Consider the following 10,948-nt stretch of genomic DNA (forward strand, 5'->3'; position numbering starts at 1 on the left):
ACAAGAGTAATCAGTTGAGAAACTAACAGTGTTAACAAAATAAATGCTAGATGCGACGGAATACGTTGAATAGGAATTGTAGTACTCTTTCTATAATAGGAAACGAAATGAATTGAGATTTACGCTAGCAGAATCAATAAACTGTATTTAGCAGCTGTTCGTAGTATAGAATGTGTGCGTTAAATTCAATTTTTGGCTCAATCGCAACACGATCAATGTCCACCGCTTAAATGAGTGTTAGCAGAAGACAACTGTCCTTATACAACATAATACGTAATTCTTAACAGTACCCATACAATGTATATTCAATGAATGACCACACAGTACCCAATTTATTTTCATTTAAACATCACTGTCAAATATCTATTTACGCAGTAACTACTTCTAATGTGTTTACTTTTGTAAGGACCTGCCACAACGTCAAGTTTTTATTATGCAACACAACAACACACTCATGCAGATGTTATTCATGCTGTTTTGACGTGAACGTTGCCAACATACAGTCATTGTAGAGAAAGCAAGTTCTACTTATGCTTAGAAGACTAGCGCCTAAATTACGAGCTAATATTCAGAATAGTTCGTAATGGCTCTAGCAAAGTACGCACAATTGTTGTTGCTGGCAACCTGTAGTAAAACGTAACCAGTTGAAACGGAAATACGGTATGTGATCATTGGCAAGCCTACATACAAGTATGGCTTCCGATTACGATGTGTATCGTGTGACTTTGATGACTTTGATTCACAAGAAAGATAAGATTAGCGATGAAATAAGAGGGATGAGCATAAGTGTACTTACTGATAAGTTTGGCATGATTAACCGCTCAGTTGCTCACGATACATATTCGACGAACCATGTGCGAGTCGTTTTCGTCTGCTGTAACACTTGCGGAGTTATTTACGTTCACAATGACCTTAACATTTTGATTAAAGAAATTAATGTGATTGATGAGCGTCGTGCCTGCATCGGAAAAGCTCACTTCCTTCTTGTAACTTTAATAAGTTGTGTTAGGTTGCAATTAGCAATTCATCACGTGTGCCTAACCCTAAAACAGTGTAAAGAAAATGCAGGTATGAAATTAAGGATACCTGTCGTTTCTGATTTACGTCGTTCAGAATCTTGGAAGAAATGTGAATCACATGTGAAGAAAGTGATTTTTTGTCTATGCGTACACGATTTAATTGTGAAGCTGTACTTGTTATTTATGCTGAAAGAACTTGTTTTTATGTTGTACACGGTTTCCAAGTTGATGTCGTCTGCTGTGCCGCCTCATTCGATTGAAAGATAACTGGTCTTTAAAAGTGCACCAGGTGTATGAACACTGTGCGTATCTGCATCGTCAAACAGTACTGTATTTTGTTTTCTGTGTATTTATTGTGATACATTATTGTAACGCAATGACGTTTGCTACAGACCTAAGTAAAATGTCTCCAATGATCTATACATTGTATGGTTTTGCTATATTTTTCTTCGTGTTTTGGTGTGGGAAGTGGGGTGTGCATCTCATAGCAATTTTTTATGCAAAGTGGAGATTACACCAGAAACCAAATCAGTTGCCAAGTGAAACACCATATCCCGGAGTTTCAATTTTAAAACCATTAATGGGCGTGGACTTGCATTTATTCAGTAACTTGGAAACATTTTTCACCATGAATTACCCCCTTTATGAACTTTTATTTTGTGTTGAGGATGAAAGTGATCCTGCAGTGATGCTTGTTAATAAACTCATGGAAAAATATCCAAATGTGCAAGCAAGACTATTTACTGGTGGTTTTAACGTTGGTGTGAATCCGAAAATAAACAACATGCAGCCAGGTTTCAAGGAGGCTCAGTATGATCTCATACTCATATCGGACAGTGGTATTCGTATGAAAGAAGATACTCTGATGGACATGGTGTCGTACATGAAAGATGATGTGGCAATAGTGCATCAGATGCCCTTTACGTGTGACAGGGAGGGATTTGCTGCCACTTTAGAGAAGATTTATTTTGGCACAGCACAGGCAAGAATTTATCTTGCAGCAGCTTTCTTGGGTGTGAACTGCCATACTGGTATGTCAACACTTATCAAAAAACCACTGATTGATGAAGTTGGTGGTCTGCAAGCATTTAGTTGCTACCTTGCTGAAGACTTCTTCCTTGCAAAATCTTTACGGGAGCGTGGCTGGAGGATGTGTATCAGTAGTCAACCAGCATGGCAGAATTCTGGGCAATGTAACATCTCTACATTTCAGGTGAGTTTGAAACTAACCATTAACTAACAGAATGTAAGTTTATGTGAAAATGTTGCAGAATTTTCACCCTTAGACCTTGATAGTATTTCAGAAAACTTACCAAACTTCATAGCGAACATTTTTCTTGTCTTTTCTTTTCATTTCTTTTTACTCTCACATAGTCCAGTATTTTACTGAACAATGTGTATCATTAATTAAGAGACTGGACTCATATTTAGGAGGGTTGCAATTCAAATCATTGTAGTCTGGTCATCCAGATTCAAGTTCTCACTGATATCCGTAAACCACTTAAGGCTACTGTTGGCCGGGTTCCTTCTGAAAGGGACAGCAAATTTTTCCCCCCCCCATCCTTCACCAATCTCAAATGTCCCTTGTGTCTAGTGAATTCGTTGTGGCTCTTAAAACTCTAAACTTCATTCCATACAGCTATTTCTACCTTCCAGCACATCACTGTACAGAATTTTTGACAGACCATTTTGTGTGCCTGTTTGCTTTTCCTGCAAAACCATCACTGTTGCATGGATCTCATTTCATTCCCTGTTTTTTCGCATTCTGTTTGGGATTTTCATTTCTCAAGTTCTGTCTAATGAAGTAGATCTCTTGCTTCTGTCTAGTCTGCCATCTTACATCATATATTTATCAGCGTTTTGTCTTGACCAACCAGTAGGTTTTGTGGTGATGTTCTCCCATCATTGTCATTCTTTTTTTTAATGTATTTTATTGTTTATTGATTCAATTTTTGGTCTACAATCACTTTTTCATCATTGCTAATGTCATTTGCATTCTGCATATTTCTAGAACTGTTTTGTGAAACTGTAATTTTGTTGTGTGGCTCTGCTACGATTTCCCACAAATTCATAGCAGTTTTTTACTTATCAGAACATGCACTTATTTTCATTAAAATTTTGGATTTGTGAAGATTATGCTGGAACGAAGAAAAATTGTACTGTTCAGTCCCCCCACTCCACTGTCCCTGAGCGTTGCAGCACTCGTACACAAGTGGTTCACAAATAATAGCCCCGTGTGTTTCAAGTGCAAATTTTCTCAGTTACAAAAACAAACTATGTCTTTCCTCTTTTTGCAAGTAAAAGGTTAAAATGAACCTAAAATTACTTATTAGACAATCCCCCGCCCTCTCATCCATCTGAAATCTTGGTGTGGTAACAGACTGACCTGTGGCACAGCCAGAGATCTGGGTTAAGTTGGAAGGCGACTGTTTGAGATGGTGATGCCCACGAATGTGAAAGCAGAAAATTGATTGTGGCAACAAATTGACTGGTAATGAAGCCAAATGTTTACATCCACACCATACCGAAAAGTGCAAGAAGGGTCCAGTACATAACTTTTACCAGAAAGATTTACAGATAAGTTCATCCTGGTGATTAGTAAAATGAAGGAACCATCATTGGATAATTTGAGAGCCCAATGAATGGAACCTCATTTTATCAGGAAAATGCAAAATGGTCACACACAATAATGAACAATGATTTTTAGGCTAAATATCATAACTAACCACTGTGCATGATACTCCTATCACTATGGTATGTGTTATTACAGGACACTGACATGTAGTAGTTCTAGCCAAAAGCAGTTTAAAACTTCACTTAGGCACTACAAAGATTCTAGTTGTCCTTAATTGCATCTGACCAACAGAGCTAAAAGTTTTTTAATCAAATGTGTGAAACATTTCATTTGACAGCTAAAATTTTAAAGTATACCTAGACAATGGTGCTGATATGGAATTAAATGTTAAGTATTCTTCATATTTTGGGGAAGACCTTCTTTACTAGTTTTGCCTACATAGGTAATTCAGTGTACAAGAATTACAGTGACTGCTTAACAGAGAAAACTGAAATTATGTTCAAAAAATTATCCATCACATGTATCATAATATAAATAGTAATAATGATATTTACCTTTTCTATTTTTGGACTGTACTGTATTTACTATGATGAATGTTTCTCTTTTTTTCTTCATACGAGAATAGGCCTATCGTTTTTCTTCTTACACTATATTGGCAGTGAAAGTTATTGGAAGTGATAATTTGGCAGAAAGTTGTTACTGGCTAGTTGAATGTGTAATTTATAGTTTATGCTAGTTGTGAAATTTAGGGACTAGTGTAGCAGGGGATACAACCCGTCGGCTTTGGACATTGACGTCACAAGTCGCCAATCGAGAAGCGATTCTTCTTAGTGTTGTAGCTCCCTTCAGTGACTGATAAGTGTTTTTTGGCTTTTTAAAAAAAAATCTCACGAGATAGAATAAACAGATCCACTTTATTAAGCAATCAGTAAAAAAACGAAACTGAAACATAACAGCAAAAGCGAAAATGGTAAACTGCTATCTGGCGACTTGTGACGTCATTGTCCAAAGCTGACGGGTTGTATCCCCTGCTACACTAGACCCGAAATTTATGAGGGATAAAGTGATCATTCCTTTACATAATTACAACAGTTTTTTTGTATTATTCTTCAGTCTGTAATTACTTCTGACAGTTTTCTTAAATTGTGGCATTCAAAAATACATTTCTGATTCTGGTAGTGATCAAAACATGTCGGAAGTAGTAGTTGCTTATCCATTGTCTTGGAATTTTTGTTCAATATTTTAAACTAACTCCAATCCATGAATGAAGTCTTGAATGTAAGGTTTTCATTTCAGTCCGTGCTCATATTCATGTGTAAAATAAGTTTCAGTTCATAAGGATTGTAAAGGGGGAAGGGGAGAGTGTTGGCAGGGTAAGTGCCAAGATAGGCAGTACTTCTTTCGTACAATCTGCATGTGTACTCAGTGTGTTTGGTATATGGATATCTAGTGCCCCTATTATTTGACATGCATCATCTTTCATGGACATACATGTTGTATGCTCCTATATATTCCTGTTCTTCTCCCTCCACCCCTCCCATTTTGTAACTCAAGTTGTACAGTTTAATACACCTCGAAATTCTGCTGTACACTGAGGTTCTCTGAAATTTTAGTAGTCTGTCATGCACTCTACAGTGACGTTTTCTTTTTCTCCTAAGCTCCCATCTACTTTGTTGAGCATATTGTTATGTTGGCCATAATAACTGTCACTGATTGTGCCAAAAATACAGACATCTGACTGTTCAAATGGCTCTGAGCACTATGGGACTTAACTTCTGAGGTCACCAGTCCCCTAGAACTTAAACCTATATAACCTAAGGACATCACACACATCCATGCCCGAGGCAGGATTTGAACCTACGACCGTAGCAGTCGCGCTGTTCCTGACTGTAGCGCCTAGAACCACTCGACCACCCCGGTCAGCACATGTGACTGTATCAAAATGTGTGATAGACAAGTATCCATTAAGCTCATTCTTCCAGAGAAAGGGTTTTCCTTCTTCAAACCCTGTTAATGAACTGCAGTCTAGTGCTTTCCATCCCCACTGTATTGTTCAACCGGTTGTTACATCTTGCACAAGAGGGTAGTAATTTATGTAGGTGTAATGAACAAGTAATGATATTCTCTATTAAACTTTTCCTAGCATTATCATTTTTTATGAGAGATCTATTTTGCGTGACCTTTTTTATGTTTTTGACATGTCTCCATGTTATTTCCCCATGTTGAAACACATGCTTACTGTGGTTGGTGCATATTTCTGCTGAAAATATCTCTGTTAAAATTTGAATGTTTGGTGATACTACTGTTTAAAAGTGTTGGAATAAAATAATATTATGTAACCAAATAAATTTTTTTGTCATCATTTGAGGAAAGTGGGCTTGGTGTGTGATTATCTGTCATTTTAAATTTTACAGGCTCGGTTAACACGTTGGGCTAAGCTGAGGACTGCAATGGTTCCACAAACAATTTTCTTGGAACCTATGTCAGAATGCATGTTGCTGGGAGGCTGTGCAGCTTGGGCAGTCTCCTTCCTGTTTGACTGGGACCCAATTGTTTTTTACCTAGTGCACATACTTGTGTGGTTTCTTCTTGACTGGCTGTTACTGTCAATTGTGCAGAATAGTTCTCTACCTTTCAATAAGTTTGACTTTGTTGTGGGGTGGCTGTTTCGTGAGCTATCTTCCCCATATATATTTCTACAAGCTTTGTGGGATCCAGCCATAAGATGGCGAGGGCGAACTTTCAAATTACGATGGGGAGGAATAGCAGAAGAGCTCAAGCCTAAAGTGAAAGTTTGAAACTATACTCGGTGGCATTTTGTGTGTTCCTCGTGTTTTTAATAGACCAACAAATTATGCTCAACAGAAAGTAATATATATTTCATGTCTTCAGTGTATACTGTTAACATGAATGAACTGTTCTGCTACATGCATTTGTCAATTTCTTTTGAAGCTGAAATTTTTACAAGTCACTTTTGTTTAAAACTGTATTTATGTATAAAAAAGTGGCTGCAGCTGTAGCATACAAAATGTGTCAGTGGTGCGTTATGTAAAGTATGTATACTGGTGTTACATATGTCATACAAAGATTATATGAAGTCATTAAGACCATGCTTAGCCCACGGAAAGAAAACGGCATTTGACCACGTACTGTTTAAATTGAAATTGTGTTGAGATTTCCCACAAGAATTGGAATTTTGACCCGTTTAAATGTATTTGTGTCCTGCACAGTTGATTTCACAAAGAAAGAATTTTAATCTAAAATGAACAGCAAAATTTAAACAACAGAAGTTGTTCCATTACCTCTAGGTGCTATTTTTACGTCTTTTAAGTTTCAGTTAAATGAAGTCACAATATTCTGTACTTAATAGTGAAGAAAGCTTGTTGAAGGTGATGGACTTTTTGTGTTCATTGTTTAATATTTGTAGGTTAATGTCGTCTTAAATAGCTTTAAAACCCTCTAGTATTCTCTTCATATAATCTTTGTTTGTATGATACTGATTGTATCATATTTTGTGTGTGTCTCTGTGTCAGATTTCAGCACTGAACTGAATACATTTGGAAAGGAAAAAGTTCAAACTAGTTGTTGCGATGATGGTGCTGTAAGAGTCACCTTTACAAATTGTTTTGTTGTTCATAGAAACCTTTTGTCAGTATTCCTGTACAACATGTTTCATTTTCTCCATTGCTATTCTCTTATTGGCTTATTTTTTGTGTTGTAGTTGAAGCTTAAAACTTTCCATCATACATATGAAACTTGCAACAGATTGTATAGGTTCTAATGGAAGCTGTTATTGAACATAGTACTGTCCATGAATTTTTAGTTTTGAAAGTAATTCACTCATCTTGCCTTATCACAGTCATTGTTGTATACTTCTCTAATGATTTTATTATTTTTGTTTTACACAATTTACTAGGTATTAACTTTGATCAGGTAACATACATGACGAAGACTTTATTGAATTCATTCTCTTAATAGTGCATCATGTCCTGGTACACATCTACTGGAAAGAATGCTACGCTAGTAGTTTCTTGTTGAGTAGAGCATCTCACTTCATGTTCAGTGAAATGAAATGTATCAGACTTAAAGGTATTTTATAACATATTTCGTGGACATTCTTTAAACATACTGATACATAGTTGAAAATGTGCACCTCATTATGCTGTAAATGTTGAAGAAATTCTTTCATGTTGATGGAAGTTGGTGAAGAATCTCAAACAGTTACCACGGTGGTACTTCATTTCGCATGACAACTGCAATTATTGTGAATTTTCATTTTGAGACCAAAGTATCTCATTAGCCTATATGTGGCTTTAGCTCTTTCAACATTCTCATTTTTCATTCAAAATGTATCTTCATTTTTTGTTGTCCTTTCTTTCATTCTGGTTTTTGTCAAGTTTTTTCCATTTAGTTTCAGACAAATTTTCAGATATCAGTTACTTAATTATGAATCAGTGCTGCATTTGTGTTATCAAAATGTTGGTAGCACTGATTCATTGTGCACTTTTACTTATCTGTTTATGCATTTTAATAATGAAGAGATATTTCTGAAGTATTCGAACCTTGAATAATTTGACATGTAATGGGTTGTGTAGTAATGTGCAATATATTTAACATTTAACCATAGTTAATTTTATTAGCTGTGAGTTGTATGTATTGCATATAGAATTGGTAAAGAATGACATAATTTATCTTTGTTGCATGTGTCTAGTATATATTCAAATGTACTTAAGTATTCAATTTAGAATTTAGCTCCTGTTTACAGTGAACTTTCAAAAAAGAAATTACACTGGCAGTTTCCATGTTTCGTGTACAAACATGTTTAAGATTTGTGCCTGGTTTGAAGATATATGCTTCCATAGAAAAGAATGGGTTCTGAGAAACCTCCATTAGTCCAGTTTCATCACAGCAGTGTTCATGCCATTAGACTTTTCAGTACAGTACATTTACAGCTTAATGTATTCAGATAACAGCATCATGGAGGAATGATTATGTAAGAAAATTTTAGTGGCAATTAGTGGTTTAAGTGTTTACAGTCCGTAATGAATTTTATAGAGTCCACAGTTTATAACAATTTTTAATTGTAATTATTCTTGTTATTACTGTTGCTGTTATTGTTATTGATCTAATGCTGTAACAGTCAGAAATAACGATGATGTAAAGACTTTCTCATAGACAGACTTATGTCCGCAATCCATTAGTTGAATAAACCTGTCATGTGATCCTGTGAATGGGCTTAGAGGCCTTGGAAATGTGCTAAATGTTCTCTCTCTCTCTCTCTCTCTCTCTCTCTCTCTCTCTCTCTCTCTCTCTCTCTCTGTATCTCACTTCACTTTCTTGGTTTTTTTACACACACACACACACACACACACACACACACACACACACACACACACACACGCGCGCGCATGCGAGTGGTCACTTGCTCGTACCCACCCTTTTTTACTCTCGAGAGCCACAGAAGAGTCTTATTTACGTTGATAGCTTTAAGTAAAAGCATTTATTCTATCTGTGGTACGAAGCATGGATTTTTGAGCTTGTCATGACAACTGTAATTAGCAACACTGGACGTATCAGGAATATATTACTGGATGAATATTATAATAGAGAAAGGCATTAGGTCTAGGCAAACACTGGTAAAGAAAGTTTCAGTAGCATGTTTTCAGAGTATTTGATTATAGTACTTCATTTGCCTTGGTGTTCAAAAAAAGTATTTAGTTGTTGGCCACAGTTAATGTCATATTTGTCCAAGCTTTTTCTTTCTTTCTTCTGTTTTTCTGTCTTAGGAGGTCAAAGACTTTCCTATATAAAACATGAGCAATTTATCTGCCCAGTAATGCACTCTGTTTTAACTGTCATTCGTGAATCGTTCAATGGTGTTATGTCTGTGGAATGTGTAGAACATTTTGGGTAAACTCAGGCATATATTTTAGGTTTTATTTATTGATTTGCTTTGGTGGATAAAGCAATGTAGCTACGTTGTTTTATCATAATTGAGACTCCAGGTGTCATTTGTGTACTAACTAGAAAGTTGCATTTTCTGAACAGTGTTGGAGAAGTCGTATGGAGCTACCTGTGCTATCCATTTTTTGAAGGCACTGTACACAGATCCCTTTTATCATTTAAATGTTAAGCTAGCCCAATTCATATTTAGTGCTCACCAGGTTTTACATGCTGGGTCATTGCATGTTTTGGAAGTGAAATGACCACATTAAACAGAAGGCATGATACTTAGTTAACACAATCATTACAGTGAAAAAACTGTTCTGTTGGAGCTGCAACATTTAAGAAAGGAACGATAAGCTGTGGTTCTCAAGCAGATTGATACTTTGTCAAAGTCTTGGTTCAGCTTAAGACAGCACTCTCAACTCTGCAATACTATCTGTTAATCTCACAAATGGTATAGTTGTGCTTAGGGCTGTTCTTAATTGCGTACATTTCGCGAACAAAGTGGATACATCATGACCTCTGAACATAATGAATTTACTAAAAATTTACCCCAAATACCTCTGTTTGCTCCACCTGTTACTAAGTAAAAATGTGTTTCGGCAACTCATGCAGTCATTAATTGTGATCACAATATGGATGTAAAAAAAATAAAAGTTACTAATTTAGCAATATTTTGCAGAGAATGTGAACTTTGTTGCAATAATTATTCTAAACAACTCCAGAATTTTGTCATGAACAAAAGTTAAAGTAACAGTTTAGACTGACCTCATAGCAACACTATGAAGTATTATCTGTCAATCTGTAAACTCTGACACCAATACATATTAACTTGCAAAACATTATTTAATGTTGATTGAACTGTGTGGTCACTGTCCAGCACTTAGACATTTTATAGAATGAGATTAAATTCCATCCCTAGTGTCATATGATAGTCCGAACTCAGCTTGTGACTGTCCTTAGAATCCTAAAGGAAAATCATGTATAGCAACTGTTGGTATCACCTGCAGAGGTACAGTGACCACTGTAATGAATATTTAGCTGAAGCAACCACAGGTCATGTGTAGTTCAATTCACAGTTACTTGTGTCTCCCGTGAGACGTGAGTGTTGGCAACTCGTTGGGTTTAAAAGCGCCACTTGGTACCACAGTTACACACTTTCATGAACACGGTCAGACGTGGTTGACTGTGATGTTGAGTGCTACTTTCAATCACCCAGTGTGTTGCTACCAGGACAATGTTTGTTTCGTGATGCTCTTGTCTAACAGGCGAAATTGGTAGTAGTGAATAAAATTGTACCTGACCAGTGGCTGTTTTATCTGAATATTGAAAGTGTATGTTAAATAGATTTGTTATGAAGGAAATGTACCATCTTAAATGGCAGAATATCTGTTTTGGATGTGTGTGT

At 36.2% G+C, this 10,948-nt stretch overlaps 1 protein-coding gene across 1 annotated transcript; it reads left to right on the forward strand.

The window, feature by feature from the left end:
* The first annotated feature begins 1,386 nt into the window (after window positions 1-1,386).
* Window positions 1,387-6,534, forward strand: LOC124721819 (ceramide glucosyltransferase). Its single transcript, XM_047246940.1, has 2 exons — window positions 1,387-2,232; window positions 6,009-6,534. The coding sequence occupies exons 1-2, from the start codon at window positions 1,396-1,398 to the stop codon at window positions 6,390-6,392; spliced, it is 1,221 nt and encodes a 406-aa protein (XP_047102896.1). The 5' UTR covers window positions 1,387-1,395; the 3' UTR covers window positions 6,393-6,534.
* The last annotated feature ends 4,414 nt before the right edge of the window (window positions 6,535-10,948 follow it).

This window comes from Schistocerca piceifrons, chromosome X, assembly GCF_021461385.2.
Source record: "Schistocerca piceifrons isolate TAMUIC-IGC-003096 chromosome X, iqSchPice1.1, whole genome shotgun sequence".
In the NCBI taxonomy this organism is placed as follows: Eukaryota; Metazoa; Arthropoda; class Insecta; order Orthoptera; family Acrididae; genus Schistocerca; species Schistocerca piceifrons.

Bases quoted from the DNA above. Each gene is read 5' to 3' on its own strand.
- LOC124721819 (XM_047246940.1), top strand. From the start codon at position 1,396: ATGACGTTTGCTACAGACCTAAGTAAAATGTCTCCAATGATCTATACA. The intron at 2,233-6,008 runs GTGAGTTTGAAA...TAAATTTTACAG, and splicing joins GTAACATCTCTACATTTCAG to GCTCGGTTAACACGTTGGGC.